This window comes from Agelaius tricolor, unplaced genomic scaffold (genome assembly GCF_023055355.1).
Source record: "Agelaius tricolor isolate 1412-34295 unplaced genomic scaffold, bAgeTri1.0.p SCAF_4, whole genome shotgun sequence".
Lineage (NCBI taxonomy): Eukaryota > Metazoa > Chordata > Aves > Passeriformes > Icteridae > Agelaius > Agelaius tricolor.
In genome coordinates, this window is record NW_027269264.1 from 44,101,698 (window position 1) to 44,126,741 (window position 25,044).

The window sequence follows — 25,044 nt, forward strand, 5'->3', positions numbered from 1 at the left end:
ACTGAATTTACATTTTGTCAACATGTTTTTTTCAGAATTACAAATGGAACTGGCGTGTAACAGTGACTGGCACAAGCTTATCATGAGACTGCAGGGTAGCACGTGCAAGCAAAACTTTTCTTGATTTCTCAGTAGTATTTCTCAATCCTCACACTACAGATAGTTATGTGACAAATCTGTGATGATTTCCCATGCCAATGGCAGAACAAATTGAACAAACAGGATAGGAGTTCACACTTTCAATGATGGCTTTCCCATTTCCTGAGCAGTGTTTTTACCTGCCCCTAAGATGGTGGTTTGACACCCTGGAGTGGAGTGAGGTGAGCAGGCTGGTGTCTCCTGCTGGCTTCAGCAGCCAGATCTCACAGAACCTGACGGCTGCCAAGGGAGTGCCTTTCCTTGACTTGAGCAGTGGTTTACAACCCAATTACCCAGGGTACAAAATTTGTGTTAGACTTTTGTCAAGCAGCTTCCCATCTACAGCAGAAGTTTGTTCTCCCAGTTCTCCGGGGGTGTGCAGCAATGGATTAGGTGGCAATAAATCATCGCACGGCCTAAAGGCAAGCCAGGCTGGCAGAAGGAACCCACACAATGCCAATTTGTCAGACAGCAGTAACCCCGTGATGTACGGCTTGGCACACGGAGGATTTAACGAGCTCGAACGAAAATGTTACGGGAAGATCCAGGGCAGGGCAGGGCAGGGCAGGGCAGGACAGGACATCCATCACATCCTGCGTGAAGCAACTCTGCAGGCAGAGCCCCGTGCGAGCCCCGGTGCTGGGGCACGCTGGGGTTGGGACGCGCCGGGGCCGGGACACTTGGGGGGCTGATGGGCAGGAGCCGGGACAAGCCGGGGCCGGCATGGGCCGGGGTCAGGATGCACCGGGGTCAGGATGCACCGGGGCCGGGACACTTGGGGGCTGGATGGGCGGGAGCCGGGACAAGCCGGGGCCGGAATGGGCCGGGGTCAGGATGCACTGGGGTGAGGATGCGCCGGGGCCGGGGCCGGGGCCGGGGCCGGGGCCGGGGCCGGGGCCGGGACACTCCGAGCGGGCGGCTAGGGCCGGGACACGCGGACACTCCCGTTGCCAGGCAACCGCCTCGCGCCCGGCCCGAGCCCTTCCTACCCTCACCCGCGGTCGGCCGCGCGCTCCCATTGGCTGTCTCCGCACGGCGCAGGGCTCCCATTGGGCGCCCGCCGCCCCTGCCGCGTCCCCATTGGCGCACCGCCCTCTGCCCACGCCGCGTCACTTTCTCACGCCATTCCCCCCGCCCGCTCTGCCCGCCGCTCGCCGGGCGGGGGGCGGGACCTGGGGCGGCTGCGGCTGTGATTGGTGAATAGCGCTGCCGCTCAGGCCGCGCGCCGGGTGGCGGGCGGTGCAGCTGCTTAAAGGGGCCGCACGCCCGCCGGAGGCTGGTGCTGTCTTGAGTGCGTGTGGAGCAACATCGGGAGCGACAACGGGAGCTACATCGGGAACGACACCGGGAGCCATCACCTCCGACGGGTGAGCGCGGCTCGGGCCGCGGAGGCACTCGGGCCGGGGGCGAAGGGCTGCGGAGCCGCGTGGGGGAAGCACGCGAGGGGCGGCGGGGCTGGGAGGGGGAGCCGCACGCAGGGTCGGCATAGCTGGGAGCGGCTTCCTGTGGATGCAGCGCCTTCGGAGGAACGTCCGTAGAGCGGCCCCGGGGGTTGAAGGGAATTTAAAAAAATTAAAAATGAAAAGAAAGAGAAAAAAAAAAAGGATGAAAACACACCCCAAAAACGTGTGTCAGGGTGTCCTAACTTAGGTGTCACCTCGTATCCCGCGCCAGCCGCTGTTCGGAACATCACGGGCCGTCGGGCGGCGCAGCGGGCGATGCTCACTGCCCAGGTGACCAGGTGCGTCCCGCAGGAACCGCATCCCGCAATGGGGATCCCGGTCACCGCCTCCTGCCCTGCCCGCGGGGGAGGCCCCCGGCTGCGTGAGCTGCGGTGAGCGGCTGCTGCGGGCTCTACCCCCGTCTCGGAGGCAACCGAGGAGCCTTCCGTGTGTCCCTTATCCACCTCTCAATGTCGCGACAGCGTCGCCCTCCCAAGCCGGGAAAGGCGGACCGAGCGTGCCTCCCTGCCCGTGCCACCCCCGTGCCCAGGCAAAGGCAGCCGGGTGCTGCCCCGGGGGATGCCGCCGCCTTCTTTCCTGACGGCGTTTGCCGCAGGGTGTGGGCATCCCGGCGCCCACCCGTGTTGTGACGGAGCCCCGTGCTCGGGTGTGCCGCCATCCGCGCGGGTGGGGCCGCACGACTCCGCCCGAGTTCCGTCCCCGCGGCTCTGCGCGGTTTGCCTGTATCCCGGCGCACGGCGGTGAGCGAGCATCCCTCGGGATGCCCGTCCCGGCCCATCCCGGCGCCCGCAGCCGAGCGTCCCGCGGGGAGGTGGCCGCGGTCCGGCGGCCTCTGGTGGCGGCACGGGTGTCTTGCGCGCCAGTGTCACCGGCGGGCCCCTGCGGGACGAGACGGTGATGTCGCAGCCGGGGCCGCCACGGGCACTGCCCCTCCCACCGGTCCTCCGGAGCCAAAGGCATCGCTTGTAGCAAACAAGGCCGGAGCTTATTTTCTACCTTTGAGTAAAGTGTTCCGTTAGAATTAAAAACTTAGGCAGGAAATAACACAGTCAGATTATTGACATAATATGCTCAAATTCCTAAGAAAGGCAGTAACGCTACCACTTGTTACAAGCAAACATGTTTCTGGTAGCACAAGCAGAAAGAAGTGGCTTGGCTTATGCTTCTCGTTCATTCCCAGCAGAATCATAAGGAGACATGAAACAAAGTGTGTTTCTCATTTCCATAAACCAAAGCATTTGGGGTTCTTGTTATTTTAAAACAAATTATACTTCTGAGAAAGTTTTCATTTTCAGTAAAAACTCAATGATACGATGTTGTTTGCTGTTTGACCAGGAAGACAAAAGACTGTCTGTTTTATACTGAGTAAACAATTTTTTTTTTTCCGTAATGACTGACTGAATCGAGATGTCATATGTCCCGTTTCCTTCAGTGGTCAGAGTGTGCTTACAGAGCAGTGCTGCTCTCGGCAGCACAGCCTGGCAGCCCAGACTGCTGCCCTGCTGGGTGTGACTGGTGAGCTTGGTGTTTGGTGAGCCTGGGAACACAAAAGAAACACCCTCCCTTCAGTTGTGTTCTACACAAAGTTTTCTGATGAGAGAACTGCAGCAAGTAATATCACATGAATGCTAGTTTTGGCATCTCAAAGTTCTGCAAGGAGCAAGCACAGAAAACACTTGTTTTCATCAGCTCTCATCAATAATGTAATTCCTTTTGGCATATTGATTTTCCCAACAATTCACTGCCTGGTTAAAAGCTGCTCTTCTTCACCCATTATTTGTCAAGTCCATTACATGCTCCATGCAGGCTTCAGGGAGACCTCGCTGCACCCCTTCAGTACTTACAATGAGCTTATTAAAAATTAGAGGGAGAGGGGCTTCTTGCAGGAACGTGTAGTGACTGGACAAGGGGGAATGGTTCCAAACTGAGACTACGTTTAGATGAGATATGGGGAGGAAATTCTTTAGGGTGAAGTTAGTGAGGCACTGGCACAGGCTGCTCAGAGGAGCTGTGAAAGCGCCATCCCTGCAAGGATTTTAAAGCCAGGCTGGATGCATTGAGCAGCCTGGTCTAGTGGAAGGTGTGCCAGCCCATGGCAGGAGGGTGGGAATGAGATGATCTCTAAGGTCCCTTCCAACCCAAGTTATTCAATGATTTAAGATTCAATGAATCTTAAATAAAGTTAGGCCTTTTGAGATTCTCTGCAGCCTCCAAATTTAAGCTTTCTGGCCCATGGAGCAGCAGTGAGCTCTGCTCTGGGTACATGGCTCACCCTCGGTGTGGCTGCCAGACGTTGATGAGCTGGAATTTCCTCTTTGATAAAATGAGGTGTTTTGTGCCAGAAAGGGAGCTGGACCCCAAAGCCCTTTTCCCAGCTGGTACCTTGGGATCTGCCTGTGGGGCAGTGTGTCTACACTCATATGGGAGCCAGAGTCTTCCTGCAGTGCCTGCGCAGATTTAGGATAGCACACAGCTCTTGGGGCCAGGTTTTGGACCCCAGCGCTGCTGCGTGTCCCCATGCCGTGTGTATGACTTGTTTGCGGTGCTGGGCAGGGACATTCCCCGCAGCTCCGGGGCACTCCCGGACCAGCACCCTCCCTCCGCTAACAGCATCAGCCCTCTGCTGTACCAGAACAAATCCAAAATCCTGCCCGACAGCTCCCGGGAGGCAGGAATAATTACGAGTTTGCTCAGTTTGTGCATTGTTTGGGGGTTTTTTATCTGTCTAGTTTAAAGCAAGATAAGGCGGCACGGCACCGCTCCACTTTGGAAACAGAAGCGAGGTGCCGAGGGCTTGTCCAAAACAACAAAACAAACACAGCCAAGACCACACAGAAAGCCTCTCTGCAGCGGGGGTTTGGATGCTGGCGAATTCGGTTTTATTTCCCGTGGGAGCTGTCGCCCGTGCCCGCTGGCCGAGCCAAGCGCCCCGTCCCGGCGCTGTCCCTGCCCTATCCCGGCGCTGTCCCTGCCCTATCCCGGCGCTGTCCCGCCCTGTCCCGACGCTGTCTCTGCCCTGTCCCGGCGCTGTCCCTGCCCCGTCCCGGCGCTGTCCCTGCCCTGTCCCTGCCCCGTCCCGGCGCTCTCCCTGCCCCGTCCCGCCGCTCTCCCTGCCCTGTGTCCCGCCGCTCTCCCGGTCCGGTGCCGGCGCTGGGCGGGCGTGGCGGTTGCTGCGCACGCGCATTGCCCGCGGCGCGCATGCGCCCTGCCCGCGGCAGGAGGCGGCCATGGGATTCCGCAGCGTGTAAGAGGCGGGCGCCGTGAGGGGCAGCGCGGGCACGGCGGGAGAGGCAGAGAGGGCGGCAGCTGGGGCACGGCGGGTCGGCGTGAGGGGCAGCTAGGACACGGCGAGGCGCTGGGCTCCGCCTGCGGCTGAGGCGCGCTGCGAGCCCCTGTGCGCACATTTCCGCGGCTCCTGCCCGGCTCCAGGGTGGGTTATGGATAACCTTGAGGTGGTGGGGGCGGCAGCAGGGGACACAGCAAGGCGAAATTGGTTATTTTGCTTAAAACCGCGCAGTGCGCTGTAGGGCCGTTCTTTGGCCCTCTATGCAGCTGGTCCTGGCTTCTGGAAGCTTGGAGCTGGGCACGGAAGGGACGGTGCCCTGTCGGGATGTAAGCTGAGGAGGATGGTGCCGGCCTGTGTAATTGAGGGAGGGTTGAAGTAATGGGGTGTAATGTGTCCTTGGGATAGTAAATCCCCAAGTGTGGTGACAGGAAAGTTGTGGGGTTAGAATAAGGAAACTCGGCCTATCAGGGAGAACGCTGTTCATCTCAGCCCATGAAATACTTCTCCAGGCATGGTACTAGGAGTTCCAGTGTTCTGGAATGCCAGAATAGAGTATGCAACAAACAGAAAAAACAGAAAAAACACCAACACCCCCGCTGAAAACAAAAACCAAAAAAAAAAAAAAACAACCCACACAGAAATATTTCTGCCTTGTTGCAAGTGTAAACAAAACAAAGTGACCTATGTCGCTTTGTTTAAAAATAAATACTATTTTGAAGGGTCCTGGCCTGTCTTAAGATGGTTATTCTCTAGTAAGGGTTTTCAACTAGCAATGCTAATAAAAATATCCAATCTTTCTAGCTTGGTTATATGCAAAATTGAGACTTTGCATATAAGCAGAAGTAAGATATTGAACATTAATTTCTCAAACACTTAACACTTGGTAAGTGTGTGGTTTTGCTTCAGAAAGACAGGGTTTTACCTACATCTTTTTGTCTCCAGAGCTGAAATCTGTATTTTCACTTAATATACTCATACCAAAGCTTCACCAGAGGCAAAGGGTTGCCTTTTGCAAATTACATTATAGAAAACATGCAACACAACTTTTTCCTTACAATTACAGGAACTAAAAGTAGGCTCCTCTAAGTATACCTGAGTAAATCACATGATTTTGTGGTTTTCTTTTATTTTCTTAAAGATCTGCCACGATGCCTGGGTCTCTTCCCCTGAATGCTGAATCCTGTTGGCCCAAAGATGTGGGAATTGTGGCACTGGAAATATATTTTCCCTCTCAGTATGTTGACCAGACAGAGCTGGAGAAGTACGATGGCGTGGATGCTGGGAAGTACACCATTGGGCTGGGCCAGGCAAGGATGGGGTTCTGCTCTGACCGGGAGGATATCAATTCCCTCTGCTTGACTGTGGTCCAGAAGCTCATGGAGAGGAACAACCTTTCCTATGATTGCATTGGGAGATTAGAAGTTGGAACGGAGACCATAATTGACAAATCAAAATCTGTGAAGACCGTCCTGATGCAGCTTTTTGAAGAGTCTGGTAACACAGATGTAGAAGGAATCGACACCACCAATGCATGCTATGGAGGCACTGCTGCTCTTTTTAATGCTATTAATTGGATTGAGTCCAGTTCCTGGGATGGTAAGTCACGGGTATTTTCTTGAAAAGTTACATCATCCTTACATCAGTCTGCCCCACAATGACAGGGTCATGTTTAACCATATAAAATTCAGAGGGTAAACTGTTTTTCTCTTCTAAAGTCTTTTTCTTAAATGCTCTGGATATTTGCCACTTCAGTTACAGCATGAATAATGACATAGCTACTAATGTAAAGGTCTTCTGTAAATTCAGGTGATTGCCAATTGAAATGTGGGAGAAAAATCAAAATTGAAGAGCCCTTTAATCTTGGTGTCATCTCCTCAATAACTAGAGTCTAAAAATTGCTGATGGATGTTAAGATGTGCCTTCTCATCGTTTTCCCTGTGTGTTTTTCCCAGGTCGCTACGCCCTTGTGGTGGCTGGAGACATCGCTGTGTATGCCTCGGGAAATGCCAGGCCCACTGGGGGAGCTGGTGCCGTTGCAATGCTGGTGGGCCCAAATGCACCGCTGATTTTTGAGAGAGGTTAGTCCCATGGGAGAACATACACTGCTCAGGTCAGATTACTGCATCTGCCCTGGAGCCTCTTCACTGGTTTTTGTGCCTTGCTGAAGCAGCAGATCAATTCCCACTAATGTCAGAAATTGCTCTTTATCTCTTCTTGTCTGGGCTAACTCAGCCGAGTCCAGTTACAGGACACATAGGGGAACAATTAGAGGTGCTCCTATTTGTTTATTTCCTTGAGGATTCTCCAGTAAAATTGATAGAGTAATACTAGAGCTGAACAAAACAACATTCTACTTCCAGGGCAATATGACAATCCTTTATTGCATGTGTTTGTCATGCTCAGTCCTACTCTGCTTTACAGGCCATTGAGGACTGTGTGAAACCTTATCTTAAAAGGCCACAAGTGCCATGAAAATCTGCTGAACAGGGCCAAAACTGCTTTTTTTCCCACATGTGCCAACTGACACATCCCAATTGACTCAAAGCAGCTGAATAAATTAATTTTCAACTTCTGTCCATTTCTGTCCACCAGGATTGCGTGGAACCCACATGCAGCACGCGTATGACTTCTATAAACCAGACATGGTGTCTGAATATCCAGTGGTGGATGGCAAACTCTCCATACAGTGCTACCTCAGTGCTCTGGACCGCTGCTACACCGTCTATCGCAACAAAATCCACGCCCAGTGGCAAAAGGGTGCGTAGCCTCTCCCGGTGCTACTGCAACATTGGCAGATGCTTGAGTGTGTAGCACACAGGCAGTCTAGTGTGTGATCTAAAAGCTAGTCTGAGTCTCTTCATGTTTGTATGTTCTGAAGTGATTGAAATATTTCTCCTGTAAGAAATTATTTATTTCTGTTCTGGCATGGCTAATTTCCTGACAGTCTGTAGTAGTCTCTACAGGCATTTGTTGGTGTAAGATATAATGCCTTGGTTAAAAGCATACTATTACCCATCTCCATCCAGACTTTTAAGAAACTTAGGTTAATATTTAAATGTTCTGTAATTATACTGATTTTTTTCTTTTAACACAATATGTTTAGTAATTGCTTTAATTATATTAAGAGACATAAGTGTGAAGATAGGCAAATTAAGTAGATTATTACGTCAAAATGCTGGGTAGGAATACCAAGATTCTGTTAAACATAGCTTTTTGTTCTAGAGAAAGAGCAAACATTGTTAGCTGGTGCAAAAGGTGGTAAAAAAAGAAATTTTAAACAGAAGCAGTACAGTGTGTTAAGTGCACTTGACAGGAGTGGTTAGTGTTACTCGTATGTTTGTGTCTCTTCTATGCCAGCATGTTATGATGACTGGTGTCCTGCCAGCTCCCTGCTTTATTTCCATAATTGAAGTGAGTACTAAACAGAGGTTGTAACATAACCCTTCTGCCACTTCCAGAGGGGACAGACAGACGTTTCACCTTGAATGACTTTGGATTCATGATCTTCCACTCTCCATACTGTAAACTGGTACAGAAATCTGTGGCTAGACTCTTGCTGAATGATTTTCTCAGTGACCAGAATCCAGAAACAGCAAATGGTGTTTTCAGTGGTCTGGAAGCTTTCAGGTGAGAATGGCTGCTGTCTACCTTCTTCACATAATCTGTTACACATCCAAAGTGTGTTTTTACTTTCTGCTATTTCATTAACTGTTTCTGAACTTTTTTTATTCCTCTTTTGAATAGGGATATAAAACTTGAAGATACATACTTTGACAGAGATGTGGAAAAAGCTTTTATGAAAGCTAGTACAGAGCTCTTCAATCAGAAAACCAAAGCTTCATTACTTGTATCCAATCAGAATGGAAATATGTATACCCCTTCAGTCTACGGTTGCCTTGCCTCTCTTCTAGCCCAGTAAGCATAACATTGGGAAAAGTTGTTTATGAATAAGGTCATAAAAGGCTTTTTTCAGAAAGTTTCTTGTAAAAGCGTAATATAGCAAATTTTTCCCTACAAGATTGCCTTAAGCAGAAAAACTAAAGTTAAAACACAATTCTGCACACACATTCAGTTCAAGTGATGTGCAGATTGAAAATGTCCATGTCAGAAGCTGATGCAAAACAGCTGCTTATGGCCTTGCAAAGCAGGATCTTATTTGTAAGGTAGCATCTGTTCTCAGCCCCAACTTCCCCCCTCTTCCTTCCCCTAGAAACACTCCTGAAGTGGAAAAAAAATCTGAATGTCTTCTCTTACTATAATAAGTAAAGCCAAATTAAATTACTATTTAATTATTTTTTTTCAAATACAGCCTTTTACAAAATCATATTAAGTTTACATTAAACCACTCTTCCTGTGTTTTCTTTATTTTTATTTATTCTGACATTCTCTTCCAAGATGTGTTAATTTTTTTGGCCTTAGTTTGCTTAAGAATGATATATGTCTGCCTTCATTATATTCTGAGCATTTCTCAGGCATGTTTTGCTCTAGGCAGCTTTCAAACTCAGCAGATAACAGCAGTATTTGAATTTGTGTTTTTAAAAGTCAGTATTTATGTACATAGTATGCTAAATGTGTATTATAGACACTATAATAAAAAGCTGGTTGCTTTTCCAAAGCTAGATGCAGTTTCTAGTTATTTAAAACTGGAACTTTGTCTTAGTTCTGACTTTAAAAAGCTGTGGTATGATTTGCAGGTACTCCCCAGAGCAGCTTGCGGGACAGAGAATCAGCGTGTTCTCATATGGCTCTGGTTTTGCTGCTACCCTGTACTCCATCAGGGTCACCCAGGATGCCACTCCTGGTGAGTGACTGGAGGTGATGCCATCTGCCTCCCTTGCTCAGCTCGTTCTTGCTGCCTTGTTGCACAACCCACTGGCATAAGGAAACCTGCAGGGCAGTGCCTTAATGACAGCAGTGCCACACTGGGAATGTCCAGCTCCAGGGAGTGTTTAAGTGTCTCCTTGAACAAATAAATAATAGTCTTCAAACTCTGTTAAATGTTTTGAGTTGGTAATTGGGAATATTTTAAATGACTAATACTTTAGATTCTATAATGCAAAGTACTTTGAAAGGGTTTGAAATATTCACATACTAGTATGCAGTTCTCAGTACTGACTCTACCCTACCTGGATGGTTCTATATTGCAGGTTCTGCACTGGACAAAATAACTGCCAGCCTTTCTGATCTCAAAACAAGACTTGACTCAAGAAAATGTATTGCACCTGATGTCTTTGCTGAAAACATGAAGCTCAGACAGGAAACACATCATTTGGGTAAGAACCTAATAAATATCAATCATTCCTAGTCCTTGAGCAAATTGCTTATCACTTAATCTGACAGACTTTAAATGATTAGGGTGTAGAATGAAGGAAATGTCCAACCCTTTCTGCCTCTAAGTAGCTTGTGTTCATTTCACCCAACATGTCTGAAGTAAAAAATGGTGGCTTGTTTTTTTCTGTCTCAGTGCATCCAGTCTGCCAAGGCCTATGTTGGGTAAAACTCTTACCAGGAAACAACTAACAATGTGTTCCTCCCTTTCTTACAGCCAATTATATTCCGCAGTGTTCAGTCGAGGATCTCTTTGAAGGAACATGGTACCTTGTGCGTGTGGATGAGAAACACAGGAGAACTTACGCCCGGCGCCCGCTCATGAGTGATAGACCTCTGGAAGCAAGAGTTGGAGTTGTCCATCCAGGCATTGTTCATGAGGTGAACACTCAGCACTCTTTTAAAGTTTGATGTAAATGGTGGAACCATTTACATGTTTGTCTTAGCATGTGCATGTATGTTAAGAGGAAGTGGTTTTATGAGTTACATTGAATACTTTGTTAACACATGTAACATACAAGCCAGAAGTAAAAAGTTGAAACTGTGATTTTAAAAAGTATATTTCATCATAAAAAGAACAAAAGTACATTTCATCATAAAAAAGAACTGCACAAGAATGAAAGAGGAACAAACTGGCTCTTCTCACACGATCTGTTTGCATGAAGCATGACCAATTTGATTGACTTAAGGCCAAGCTGTCCATTGTAGCATGAATGTTGTTTGAGAGTTGGACTAGCCATGAAGTATGAATGTCTGTGAACTAGAAAACTGTATTTAATATTTTTTTTCCCTTCTTCTTAGCACATCCCAAGCCCTGCTAAGAAAGTGCCAAGAATCCCTGCAACAACAGAATCTGAAGGCGTTACTGTCGCCATTTCCAATGGGGAGCATTAAGATACCTCTGTGAGGTGGGGAAAGAAACGAGGTGTGAGGGCAGGGTGAGAGAGAGAGAAAAAGGATTGCAGTAGCACTGAAGTTTCAGTGTACACTAGGACTTAATTGGAGCATGACAAAACTCTTTAGGCTCCTTGAAAAAAATCATCATAATATGGTGTGCTGATTTTATAGTATTTTCAGAACACTTACATCAGGAGTATATTGGAGATAGAAGGACTTGCCAGGTGCTGTGGGGATTCCTTAACATGTCTGAACTTTTTTAATTGCTGAGAAGTAGCTGTAGTCTATTACAAAGTCTTCGTACACAGAAAGGAAAAATAAAAGGAATCTTCTGCCTGCTCTTCCATGTAAAATGACTTGAAACCTACACTGTTAACTTCTACTAGTACTCAACTGTGTGCAAAATTGTCCAAGCTTTTAATGTTAGGGTTCTCAGTGCCTTGACAATAAGCAGTCAATCTTCTGAATACTGCAATTCTCTTTCACTTTATCACCTTCCCTTTCATCTCCTAGTCTGCCTCCCATCACCCCATTGCTTTGGGACAGGCACAGAATCAAGAACATCCATTGCTGGAATAGAGCCTCTCTTCCCTGTCAAAGTGACTGGATCAAGAACGGCTAGGCTGACAAGTGGTTTTCTTAGAAGAAACTCTGTGATTCACTGTGTTAGTTACTATGTAATTACTCCTAACATCTTGTGTGATTTATACCTGCATTTTAAGTCACAGGAGACTGGGAGGAAAGATGAAGAAGAAGGGAGGTAGTAAATTTTTTATTCTAAAGAAAGGGGATAATTGATTTGACACCATAATAGATGGTTTAGTAGAATATCCAAGACAGCAAAATTTTAAAATAAAATTTAGAGCTATTGTAGCGCTGTTTTAATTGGCAAACAAAGGAGAGAGTGATGTTTATCACTTTGTCTGGAACTCTAGCCTATTAGTTGTCTTTTATATAATACATTTCCAAAAAACTCTTTGTAGCTTTGAATCTGGCTTTTTACTTTGAGGTCCTTCTCACTATTGGTAATACTGTAGGAGTGGAGTCCTTTGTTTCTTTCCCCCCTTCCCCAGCGTGCAAGCTAAAGCTATCCATTTTGCAAGCAGTAGACAGATTTACAGTGGTTATGGGGAGTCCATTCTGGTAGATTTTTAAAGCCCAGATTGGAAATGAACTATGATATGAGCCTTTTAAGCTTGTAAAATATATATATATACATACATATATATGTATATATATATTTAAGTTGAGCTGATGTACAGAATGAAGTTTCATTGAATTTATTTCTTTGCTAATTCTACAAAGCTACATTATCTAATATAAAGTAGCAAAATATTATTTCTGTTAATTACATTTTTTTGTGTGTGTGTAATGAAGTGTTTGTATTACCTGTCACTCACTAGAATTTGATAACTTGCTGTATTTGTACAGTCAAGCCTTGGTAAAATAGTTGTTTATTATGGATTGATGAATACTAATCTGTTTGTTCTGCTGAAAATGATGGAGCAATGCATGATGATAGTGTTTGCAAGTATTTTGGTTTAGGTTGCCCTCATGAAACTTAACCTTGACACCTGTAATACAAACTGTCATGGAACAAAGTCCATTGCTGGCAGTGGACAAGCCAAGAAGTGAGCTACTGGCACAGGCCTCACAGGTCTGTGAGGCTGATCCTTTATTAAAATAAAGTTTGAGATATTTGAAACCTGTTGGAGTAGTGCTGACTTGTTGGTTTTTTAGGAGGGATTTCTTTAACAGGAAAGAAGAACCTGGCTCTGGTAAAAGCCCAGAGTTGTGGGGTCACAACCCGTGTGGGCATTTTGCGTCTTTCTTCTTAGTAATTCCATTACAGAAGTGGAAAAAAGAATTGCATAGGCTGGTGTAAAACAATCTTATCAGGGCCATGTTTCAAGATAATTTAAAATGCTTTTATATGGAACCTGTTTATAGTGGAGGAATTAATACTCATTTTATGAAATTTTATAAATCAGTAATTAATTCAAATTGATATTATTTACCCTCAAATTCTAAATTCTGTGAAGGAGGCTTGGTTCTTGCTTTGTACACACCTGGGCCTCACTGAGTCATTTCCCATGCGTGGCCTTTCAGATTCATTCCACTGTTCATTTATATGAATTATTCCCTCTAAAGTGAAATTGGTGTCGCATCAGTGTCATAACAGATAAGGCATCCTGCCTTTAAATGTGACAGCACCAGCTGTACCTGTGTACACCTTGTGTTGGGTATCTTTCCTTAGCTAAACTCAGAGGTTCTGCCTCTTAGCTTAGGCATGTCAGCTGTCCCTGTTCAGAGAACAGCTGCCACACTTGTCCTCTGCACTGGAGTTGATGCTGTTGAAGAACTAAGCATAGAATAAATGACTAAAGCTGAAAATCAGAGCATCTGCATTTTGGTGATGCTCAGAACAACTGGAGTTGTCAGACTGTGCAGCTTTTACTTTTACTGCATCAACTTGCAGTGATCAAGTGTCACAATCAGCTTTGTGCAAGCTTTGGCTGCCAAAGCAGGATGGCAGGAGTGAGGACAAGCCTGTAATGCTCAGTGAATATAAGCAGATTTTGCTGCTGCTTGCATTCAGCTACTGGTAACTAGGGCTAAGGAGAGAACTTAAAACTACGTGGGTTTTGGAGTATGCTTAAATCTTTCTTTATTGGAATGCAGGTGGAGTCCAAGCAGTTCCAGAGTGGCAGAATCATGCAAGCAGTGGAAGGTGTCAGAAGGGTAACTGATGGTAGCCCAACCAGTCAGGCACCCACACATACAGGGTTAAAGTACTGAATCCTGATTTGTCTTCTGGAATCGTGACAAGTTGGGAACTGCAGCCGACAACAGCTTTGATGTTTCTTGAAAGAAAATAAAATGCTTTTTAAAAATAAACTTGTTAAATTTGATGAGGAAGTTCAAAAGAATTTGCAATCGATTAGATTAGTCTGGTCTCTGCTTAAATTTAGTTTCTGCAACTGTCCCAGTTTGCAGTGGTGAAGTTGTGTTGAGCTTAGGTACGGCTTTCAGAAGTTAGCAGTTAGATGCCTGTGCAGAGAATCTCCCAAGTGGGTTAAGTGCAGTAGCATGGTGTTTATTAAAAGATCCCCTCCACTCATATTCTTTTCAGTCACTGGGTTCTTGCACTGGCAATACCAAGTATATGGAGAAAGGGTCAAACAAATGCACAAGAGCTCTGTTTTTGAGTGCTTCACTGTCAATTGAGAAATGCAAAGAAAATGAGGCATTTTTGGTTTATTCAAAAATTACAAAAGAACACTAAAACTTAAGGATAAGTGAATAATCCCCTTTGTCAAATGTGCTGAGCATAAAGCCTGCAGTGCAATTTTATAAAATAGAACACAGCTTGGATGTGTGCTTAAAGCCACTGTAAGGAGTGATTCCATTCCTTGAGTTGTCTTCTTTTGGATCTGGCTGGGACATGATAGGAACAGATTCAAGTGCCCTTTTCTTCTGTACTCTGTGCAACACGATTCTGTAGACCCCCGTTATGGAGCTGCGCGCATCTCTTCCCTGGTTGTTCTGAATGTGCTGTTCTGTGATTCCAAGGTCTTCCAGAATATTTTTCACTTCAATTTCTTCTTCTTTTAGTGTACTGGCGTCTGATAAATATTTCGGATCCAGTTTAAATGTCTGTAAAGGTTTGGGGAACTGTATTCCTTGCATCCATTCACTGTTCATAATCAGTTTGACAGAGTATCTCTTGGTTGGTACTGGCTGAAGGACTCCTTTTATCAGTTTCTGGCAATTTTCTGAGAGGCAGGGAGGCAAAGTGTATGTCCCTTCAAGAATGCACTTTTTCAGTTTGCCTACTGTATCTGCCCGGAATGGCATGCTGCCTGTCATCATGAAGTATAAGAGGATTCCCAGCGCCCAGATGTCTACATAGATGCCAATATAGTTTTCATCTCGGAAGAGTTCAGGAGCAGCATAAGGAGGAGAGCCACAGAAAGTTTTTAAAGTTTCATCTCTTTTACTTATTGTGCTGAATCCAAAGTCTCCCACCTTAACACAGGTGTTACTGGCGTAGAAGACGTTTTCTGCTTTCAGGTCTCGGTGAATGATATTGTTGTCATGCTGTGGAAGAAGAGGAAAAGTTGGTATTGTTTTGTTCCCAGGAAAGTTCTCAATGGCTACCTCTAATTCATTTATTAGCCTGAAGGAGAAAGGGAGTTATCTTGGGCAAATTCTGAAACTGGTATTTTAATTATTAAAATTAAAATTATTACTCAAATTTACCTTAATTTTCCAAGGATAGAAAACCAATTGAGTAGAGGGAGGAGAAGGATGCTGGGATTTTTAAACACAGCACTCTCAACGTGTTAACTAATAGCAACTATTTTTATGAAGCAAATGTGTGAGGGCAGCGTGACTAATCCTACAAGACTAGACAGATTCATGTGCAAAATCAGTATTTTTTGGGGTTCACGGCACTTGTTTTTGCAGTTACTACATGCAACTTACAGATTTAAATATTTAGTTCACTGATCGAACATTGTCACAGATAAAATAAGAAATCTGTCATCATTACATTCTGTGATCTAATGTCCTATGAGGAACTGGTGGTGGTAGGAGAAAAGGACCACAGAGTTGGGCTTCAGAGTACTTCATGCTCCTGGACAGCCAAGTTTAGTGGTGTTCTAGTTTTAGAAATCTCTAATACATACACTGTAATTTCTACCTTTTTCCCATTGGAAATGCCAGTAGTAGCTAAGGACTCAAAATGAATTTGCTCTGCTTAGTGATGACATACCTGCTTTGATTAAGTAAGAGTTAAGCTTCATCTTTGGAATAACTAGAAGGAATGGATGAGCACTCTCTGCCTTATCCTTTGGAGTAACATCATACAGTATCTGGAGGCAATAAAGAAACCCTTTGGCATCCTATTTCAACTTTCATCAGTAACAGCAAGGGATCCTCTGTCCTTGTGGACTGGCAGCAAAGAGAAAGGATTTATGTAGCCTGGATGTGATGGCTTAGCAAAAGTGAAATGTGCAGAAGTTTCTGTGTACAAATGAAGAGGTTGGCCAGCTTGATAGTCCATGTTTAATTCTAAGAAATAAATGTGGTGCAATTTTGAAATGCAAATTGAATTCCTATAGCTGCAGGGTGCCTGTCCTATGGATTAAACGTTGAAGCTAATCCACCAGTTAAAGCACATACAATCATTTCATCAAAATAAATAAGAAATGCATGCTGTTTATGTAAGCCAGGAGTAGCGTGCGATGCAATCTCCAGACGTCTGACCTGGGATCACCCTTGCTTCTGACTTCGCCAGAAGCTGTTATGTGGCAAGGAGGACAGGAGCCACCGGAGGGCACCCTGAGCCAATTTTAACGAATGCTGCTTCTCAGACTTGTAGAACAGTTCTCCGGTTTTTTTTTGTTTTTTTTTTTGAAGTAGCTGTAATTACTCTGCAAGATTTAGAGATGTACCAAAGTACAAAATTGCTCCTTTTCTGCCTTGACAAGATGCTTTCAGTTCTACACAAACAGCATCATCTTAAATGTATATATTGAAGACCAGGCAAGAAGTGACCTGTTGGGCGTTAACCTCACAGACTTGCATCGAAGTGAGGAGCAGGAATTGACTGTCTTTAAGTGACAGATTCGTACATTCATTAATGAGCAAGCCGGATGTTTGCAATGCCTAACCAGCCTCTCTGGAAGCAGAAGAGCGACTGATCCTATGTTTTGAAACAGGGAGGGAAGAAACGAAGCTTTGTTCACTGATGCCCACAGCACATTAAAGCAAACAGAACACTGGTGCTAGAAGGGTGATTCCACCCATCAGGTGTTCCCAGTCTCCTCCCAAAAGCTGTCAACAGAGAGGCAGTAACTTGAGGTGGATGTGAAAACTCTCAGATACCTTTAAAAGCTCTTCTATAGCTGCTAGCGGTTTTGCTTTTTAATAATGTGGGCCTGAAATTTTGGGTAACAGTAAATCTACTGTTGAAATTCAAAAGAAATATCCACAAAATGAGCTCAGAGTAGTGAGAGGCAGCATGCCTGTGTAAGAGCAACTTACCATGTGCTTCACAGCAGACACAATCTGGGAGAAGATTATTTTACACTCTGTTTCCAGCAGCTTTCCTTCTGTACTGATTTTAGTGAAGAGCTCCCCACCTCCTGCATACTCCATCACCAGGTGCAGTTTTGAGAGTGTCTCCACCACTTCATACAACCTGATGATATTTGGGTGGTGCAGCTTTTCCATGCTGGATATCTCACGAGACAGCAAACGTTGAGTCTTCCGGTCTAGCTTTGTCTTGTCCAAAATCTTAATTGCAACTTTCTCTGAGAAGAAAAACATTTTTTCCTTGTTGTTAATGCAACAGGTACAAAATGGTAATACCATTTACATACAATGATGCTTGGTTGTAGAAGTGCAATAAAATTTCATCTCATCAGTATAAACTAAGCTGCAAGGACTTACTAAGTCCTGTGATCTTTCACACAACCCCTGCCCTTTCTGTCTACAACATCCTATTCAGTGCTGAGGTAACTGAAGGCTGGTAGAGTATTTCAAGGGCTGATCTTGGTGCCTCGGTGTGCTTTGCTGTGCCAGGCTTATATGAGTCTGAAGGTACAGCATCTGCTTTTGGTGTTCACTGCTGGTAGAGAGTCTGTGCTTTTTCAGAGCTACTCAGATGAGCCAGGTACTTGGAGACTAATGGAGGTGTGAAATTTGTGTGCTTTGTTTCCAACCAGACAGACAAATTTGTGGGGAATTTAGAGGCTTTGGCTATTTTATGCTGAGCAGTGAAGTCAAGTAAGTCGCAGGGATCCTGTAAGACAGCAAATCTAGCTGGCACATACTGTTCTGGTTATGCAAAGCTGCTTTTAAGTACTACATGTCTCTGGAAGCCTACACAGAGAAGCCAAAGGCCACAAAACACTTATACATATCTTCAGCTGCATCACATCATGAGGGTAGCTCAGAGCAGTATGAATAGGTGAATCACAGTTGCCCTTATGTTCCTGTTTTAGTCTGTAGGTTACAGCTTTTGTCTTTACTCTTCTGAACACAGCCAGTATTTGAAGGATTAGTCTGGTTAAAACAGGTTTACAGTGGCTTTGTATAACTTGTCTGGACAGCAAAATTAAAATGGATCACAGCAATAAAAACAACTATTTTTTCCTGGGAAGAAGGGATTCTTGGTTGTTCAGTTTTGCCTTTTTTTCCCCTCAACACTATCTCAGTCAAACAATCACACATTTCTTAATAATTAATCACTTTTGATAAATCTTTCAGAAAAAAACTTCCCCTTGGTTTCTAGTAAATGGGAATAAATTAGGAAAAAAATGTATTGTTCACTTGTTGCTGTAAGAAAAGAGAGAGAAGGCTATTACATTCATACACATGTTCAGGTATAAAACCATTCAAGTTTTTACTGAATATTATCAAGTTTTAACTCAAGTTTAATATTTCAACATATATAAAGGAATGTTAAGGATACTTATGCATGTGTCTGTACAGATCAAGAAAACTCCATATTTGGTATATTTACATTTTTTAGTGTGATACATATATCAATTGATCTCCCTACTGAAGTGCAGCAGATGCTTGAAGCACATGTGATTCTTGTGGTGGAAGGTGCTGAATTATCCCTTGATGTGCCTATTTTTAGGAGTCTCTGCTGAGTACAGGGCAGTTATCCTGGTCACACTACTTCTCTGGGAGCTGAGGGAGAGCCCCTCAGGGAAGCAGGTACCTCCTGTGTGGGGTGGAGCTGGGTGAACCAGAAGGAAACGCAGCTACTGACAGTGACTGCTGACCGAGTGGAGGACCCTCATAGCACATTGATCTCCTAAACCCAGAGGAAAGAGCATCAGCTTGCAGTAGGTGATATATGCACATCTAAATGCTTACAATACTTACAGTCTTAACCATGCAAGATGGGGACATTTGGGCTTTTAAAATAAAATCTTCTAAGTTAATTTTTCCCCCTGTCCTTTTGCTCTACTTTTCCTCCTGGTAAGTTTTCCTGCTACATTTTAAAAGGAAAGAGGAGAGGAAAAAAAGATTTTGAATGGAAGAGCTTGATCCTACTCCAACACCACCATAAATCAGGACAAACTCCTTTAAATCTACATCGTTGCAGTTGCAAATGCATTCCATGCAAAGAAACCTGACACCTTCCTTTTCTTTTCTAAACTCTTCCTTTCTGCTTCCAAAGAATGCTTGGTTTACAAATCCTCTATTATTGTTGCTTAGCAGCTGTGCTGAACAGGACATTTTTAGCAGGCAGCTTATTTACCAAAATAATTACAAAAAGAGTCGGAAGAGATTTTGATTGACTATATGCAGTATATGAGGTTTGAAAAGTGCTAGGTGAAATCTTAGTAATAGAAACTAGGAAAAAGTTGGGAAATACCAACTTTTTCAGGAGGAAATGGTGTATGATGTCATGTCAGAAGGAAAAAATATACAAACAAAACCAAGTTAAAATTGCTTTAAAAAAAAAAGGCAAACTGGGTGCCTGGACATTCCTGCTTTTGCAATTTGTGTCACATTAGACAGATTTCTTACTAGCTATAAATTTTGTATGCAATTACTTCCATTCAGCTGTGCTCTCACACTTCCTTTGTCAGATGGAAGGCATGTAAAATAAAAGTTATACAGGGCTTAGGAATTTAACAGTCCTTAGCAAGAAAATGCCATGAATTTCTGGAGAAAATCTCTGCCAAAATTCAGGTTAATATAGTGGGCAAAGCCCCTGAATAACACAACGTACACAGAAACATAAATCAGAAAAGATCTCTAAGATCATGAAGTCCAACCTGTCAGGCCCATCACTAAACATTGTCCCTAAATGGCACATCTACACATCTTTTAAGTATCTACAAGGATCCATTCCAAGGCCTGACCACCCCTATGGTATAGAAATTTTTCCTAACGTCCAACCTAAACATCAGCCTTTCCTGGTTCAACAAGGTACAATTGGAATAGCTGGGAACAGGGAGTGGTGCTGCATGGAGTTATATCCATCTGGGGCTAGTCACCAGCAGAGTTCCACAGGGCTGAGTATTGGGGACAGCCCTGATTAATGTCACTCAGTTTGCAGGTGAGTGACACCTCTCCTGGTGCAATTTGAGGCCATTTCCTCTTACTCTGTCCCTTGCTACCTGGGAGAGAAGAGGCCAACCCCCACCTGGGCACAGCCTCCTGTCAGGCAGTTGTGGAGCGTGATAAGGTCACCCCTGAGCCTCCTTTTCTCCAGGATAAACACCCCCAGCTCCCTCAGCTGCTCCTCACAGTACCAGTGTTCCAGAGATCCTACCCCAGTTCTGTTCACCTTCTCTGGACTCACCAACACCTCAAAGTCTCTCTTGTAAAGAAGAGTCCAAAACAAATAAAACACAAGATTTGAGATGCAGCCTCAGCAGTGCCCAGCACAGGGGGACAATCCCTGCCCTGGCCCTGCTGGCCACAGCATTGCTGATCCAGGCCAGGATGCCATTGGCCTTCTTGGCCACCTGGGCACAGCCTGGCTCATGTTCAGCTGCTCTCACCAGCACCCCCAGGTCCTTCCCAGCCACTCTGCCCCAGCCTGTGGCACTGCCTGGGGCTGTTGTGACCCAAGGGCAGGACCTGGCACTTGGCCTTGTTGAACCTCACACCACTGGCCTCAGCCCATGATCCAGCCTGTCCAGATCCCCCTGCAGGGACTTCCTGCCCTCCAGCAGATCAACACTCCCACCTAATGTGCTGCCACCTGCAAACTGAGTGACATTAATCAGGGCTGTCCCCAACACTGAGCCTTGTGGAACTCTGCTGGTGACTAGCTCCAGATGGATATAACTCCATTCAGCACCACTCCCTGTTTCCAGCTAGCCAGCCAGCTTTTCATCCAGTGAAGAGTGCACCTGTCCAAGCCATGGGACATGGCATCCACATCATAGCACTAAAGATTTTTCTGTGTTTTCTAAACAACGAAGACAGCCCTTGTGAGGGAAACAAGGCTCACATCCAGTATGATCCTGAAGTTTTTTCCTCTCTCTCTCTCTCTCTCTAGAAATCACATGTCCTGCTACAAAAGATCACAAGGGCAAGAGAAAAACATAGATATGTAATTTTCACAAAGGCTCATCTTTGTAAAAAACCGAAACTGTTTCCTCTTTTGATACAGGATGATACAGGAGAGAGACCATATTAAAACTGGCAGTAACTGAAGAGCTGAACAGCCCTCTGACACATACACCACCCTCTTCCACAGAGACCAGACCAGCGTTAATGATGAAGCCTTTGATTTATATAATCAGATGAAAAAAAAAAAACAAAAAAAAAGACTTGCACTCATTAACACTGTGCAGGAACATAATTTCATTGCCAACACAACAATGTGTATCTACCATAAAAAACAATGATCTTTGGTGGTGGTGAGTGTGTATACATGAATGCCTATGAGCACATTCCTGTTTTTCTCTCCATGTCCATGTATTTTATTGGCACAGGTAAACTCACAAGCAGAATGAGTCAGAAAATATTTATCTTTCATTTTTCCTTCCTCATGAGAGTTACAAACTTAACATCAATAAATCAACTCCCTTTTAACCAAAAAACTTATGAACAAACAAAAGAAAAATAATTTGAGAGATTTCTGTTGAAAAATAACCTCTTCAGAAAAAGAAAAAGTACAGTTTTGGTTTTGGTATTTAGCTTACTGTGTTCACTGAAGTTCAAAATTTTTCAATCAGCTCTGTTTAGATACTAAAGGAACCTGTTCCTAGGTAAGTTCAGCAAAGGGTTAACCCAGATCAAATTTCTAACTGCCTTTCATTAGCATTCCTTATGTTCCCAGTACAGGAGCAGCATTTTTTCACAGTAAGCACAAAACAGTTACCTTGGGAAGAAAAAGAAATATCACAGAAGAGGAAACAATTTGTGAACCAAGTAGAAAAGAGATGCTTTTCTGAAACAAGAGTAACCAAAAACTCAAAACCCAGTTAAAGCAACCCTTGGGTGTTGGCAGGCTTAAATGTGAAAAATTAAGTACCATTGGTTCTCCACTTAGATTCCCAGTGTAACAACCACTGCTCCCGAGGGATAATTGTGACCTTTCACCCCTCTCAGATCTGGGCTGAAAGAAAATAACAATAGATAACACAGTTTTGGGGCATATCTCGTTCTCTCACCTGTCAGACGATGAAGGGAAGGAGAGTCAATCAAACTGAAAAGCAAAGACTCTTAGAAGAAAAACAAGATAGTAGTGTACAAAGATACAGAGAAAACTAGTCACCCTGACAGAAAACAACAATTTCTATTATTGTCAGACAAAGCAGAAGACGAAACAGGACAGCTGATGACAAGTTCTTAGTTATACCTATGACTGAAGTGTCCACTGCAGTTACCTAGCCCTTCCAGTCCTTCCAAGAAGCAGTAGATAGGGTGCTTTGTGTAATTAAAACAATAAAACTAACTGACAATTTAACACAAACACCAGTTTGGTGATACCAGAGCTTGTTCCCCTGCACCCATTCCTCCCGCATCTATAGCTCCCATCCTAGCTTTTTTACAGTCAAGAGCCATCAGCAAATGAGTCAGTTAAGTGGGCATAGCATTTCTCACCAAATTACTCTGGCCAAATAAAATATTTTGTCCATACTAGTAAAATTTGTGATGAAACAAAGGAAGCCTTGCTGCCTCTGGCTGCAGGCAGGAGCATACCTAACCTGGGCATTCATCACCTGTATCCCTGCGGGCCAGGAGCTGGGGCAGGGAAGAGGGTGGATGGACAGGGAAGGTTACAGGAGGGGAGGCCCAATACCACACTTCAAAGTGTGGAGTGTCTGAGCCACAGGATGTGTAAACTCCATGAAGTGCAGCAACGAACTCCACCTGTACTAACTGCCATGTAGAGGAAACGTTTCTAGTTTCTTTAAAGCAGAATCCAACCCTGAGGATTTATGTGTGACCCTGTCTATAGATTAACTCAAAAATGTTAAAAATACACACACATACACACACAGACACAGACACACAAACTCTATATGTGTATTTAATGTTCATACAGCCTCTTTCTTCCATAGGAAGCCATTTATATAGGTCACTCAGCATGCAATGGTGCCTACCTTTGGTAAGGGAATGAATTCCAAGCTTCACTTGTGAGAAGTTCCCACTTCCTATTTCTCCTCTGACTCGATAGAAGGCAATTCTCTTTCCCAGTGTTAATTCTTTCACCACCTTTTCATTATGAGACATATCCTGCATCAGTTTCTCAAATGGGGTCAGCCTGTGCTGTTTGCCCTCTTCATCTCCTTCGTGGCACTCTGGGCGCCCATCATCGTCTCTGCTGTCCTCGTGATGCCACCTGGAACAGCGGTATTTTCCAAGACTTCCTTCATTCACATATCCTGTTGTCATAGTCTATAGGGTGATCACTTCCCCATTTAACAAGATGTCCTGAGAAGTTTAAATGAAGTAATTCTGTATGAATATGCAAGCTCTGCACATTATGGACACTGTGGCAAATGCAGCAAAAGAAAAAAAAAATAGCAGCTTACAGAAAGTCCAAAGATTAGTTTGGAAATTCGTTCAAAAACAAATCTGGCACATCTACATATTGCATGTCCTGTTCAAAATCAGAGCTAAAACATCCATTCCTCACTAACAGAGTTAGTGTGTGAGGATCTTCAGCTGCAAGGTAAAAGAGGCTTTGCAATTAAAACTGCAAACTTTGTGCAAGAAAGTGGCAAGGTGCTCGCTGTCTACATTTGACACATGCAAAATATTTGACACAAATATTCAGATTTTAGCTTGATCCTTTGAGAACTAACTTGATAGAAAAAGGTCAAACAGAAAGCTGATTAACTGCTCTGAATAAATCCAGATACTTCTAGCTAATTTTGAATAGCTGACCTTAAGAGCGTCATTCTCCTTGATTCTGGTAAAAGTCCAAAAGCTGACTGTAGGGATTGCCTTTGATTCATTCTTCAGCCTGTGAGCTTGTCACTGTACCTTGAAAATGTCACTGTGTGTGGAAGCCTTGCTGTAAAAAGTACGTTGCCCCTCTGTTTCTTTCCCATGGTGTGTTCAACAAAGCAACTGATTCTGGAAGATGACAGGAAAAGCATAATCTGTGCACCAGGCAAAAGAAATGCTGCGCCTCAGTATCCCTGCAGTCACATGGCAGGACAATACAGGATTAAGTAACTGCAATGTCACGTTAACCCTCCTTTATTTAGATGAGCTTTCTTTAACGCCTTGAGCCTTCTCAAAATTTTGCCAGACGCGTGGTGTTCCTGAGCAGACAGATGAAGAAAGTAATTAAAACCTTTACATAACAGCTTCACTGAATGACAGCATGACCCGTACCATTTCACCAGTTTAACTCTGGCAGCACAGACACAGAAGTACTTACCCTAAATACACAAGCAACCACTTACCTTTAAAACAGCACACCAATTTTTTCTTTTTTACCTTTCTCTTTTAACCTTGAAAGCCAGGAGTTGATCAGCAAGTGCTGATCCTGCAGCTGCATGCCTGAGGGTGGTGAGCTGGGCACGAGAGCTGAGACAGCTCAGGCAGTGGCAGCACTCACCTCCCCTGCTCCCAGCCTGCAGCACACCCGACTGATGGACACGGGAGACACCCGACTGCCAGGACAGATGCACCAGATTGAGGGGGAGTGAATCAGACTAGTAACTCACTGCCGGAAGCTTAGCTAGACAGTCACCTAAGGTGCCACACTAGCAGAGGGCATGTGGCATTTGCCAGGTGGAGCTGCCCTCTAAACCCCACAATCTCCTTTGTAAGCAAGCAGAAGAGAGGTCAGAGACACAACCTAAATGCAAAGAAAATGCAGCTGGTGATGGTTTCATTAAACGGGAACTTGAGTGGCACAGAGGCACTCATCTGCTCCTACAGAGAGGCCAAAGTGACTGACCCAGGCTCTGGGACACTGCT

At 44.7% G+C, this 25,044-nt stretch overlaps 2 protein-coding genes across 7 annotated transcripts in view; one reads left to right on the forward strand and one right to left on the reverse strand.

Moving 5' to 3' along the window:
• The first annotated feature begins 1,352 nt into the window (after positions 1 to 1,352).
• HMGCS1 (3-hydroxy-3-methylglutaryl-CoA synthase 1) lies at positions 1,353 to 12,821 on the forward strand. Of its 3 annotated transcripts, none has more exons than XM_071425469.1 (10): positions 1,353 to 1,505; positions 6,026 to 6,483; positions 6,840 to 6,965; positions 7,480 to 7,644; positions 8,346 to 8,514; positions 8,632 to 8,802; positions 9,582 to 9,688; positions 10,035 to 10,160; positions 10,433 to 10,596; positions 11,017 to 12,821. In XM_071425469.1, exons 2-10 carry the CDS (start codon positions 6,036 to 6,038, stop codon positions 11,107 to 11,109), a joined length of 1,569 nt encoding a protein of 522 aa, XP_071281570.1. In that variant the 5' UTR covers positions 1,353 to 1,505; positions 6,026 to 6,035; the 3' UTR covers positions 11,110 to 12,821. The 3 variants fall into 3 exon arrangements, with proteins under 3 accessions (XP_071281570.1, XP_071281569.1, XP_071281571.1); XM_071425468.1 differs by lacking the exon at positions 1,353 to 1,505 and adding an exon at positions 4,786 to 4,845; XM_071425470.1 differs by lacking the exon at positions 1,353 to 1,505 and adding an exon at positions 4,897 to 5,031.
• Positions 12,822 to 13,670: 849 nt separating this feature from the next.
• The window catches only part of NIM1K (NIM1 serine/threonine protein kinase), a 28,809-nt gene continuing 17,435 nt past the window's right edge, over positions 13,671 to 25,044 (reverse strand). The window contains exons 3-6 of one of the 4 annotated variants that reach the window (XM_071425474.1): positions 23,998 to 24,380; positions 23,211 to 23,449; positions 17,164 to 17,432; positions 13,671 to 15,213 (exon numbers count right to left, since the gene is read on the reverse strand). In XM_071425474.1, the coding sequence (XP_071281575.1) occupies positions 14,464 to 15,213; positions 17,164 to 17,432; positions 23,211 to 23,449; positions 23,998 to 24,068 (1,329 nt within the window). In that variant the 5' untranslated portion in view covers positions 24,069 to 24,380 and the 3' untranslated portion in view covers positions 13,671 to 14,463. Of the gene's footprint in view, positions 15,214 to 17,163; positions 17,433 to 23,210; positions 24,381 to 24,524; positions 25,000 to 25,044 lie in introns of those variants that run through there. The other 3 variants (XM_071425473.1, XM_071425471.1, XM_071425472.1) reach the window with 3 other exon arrangements.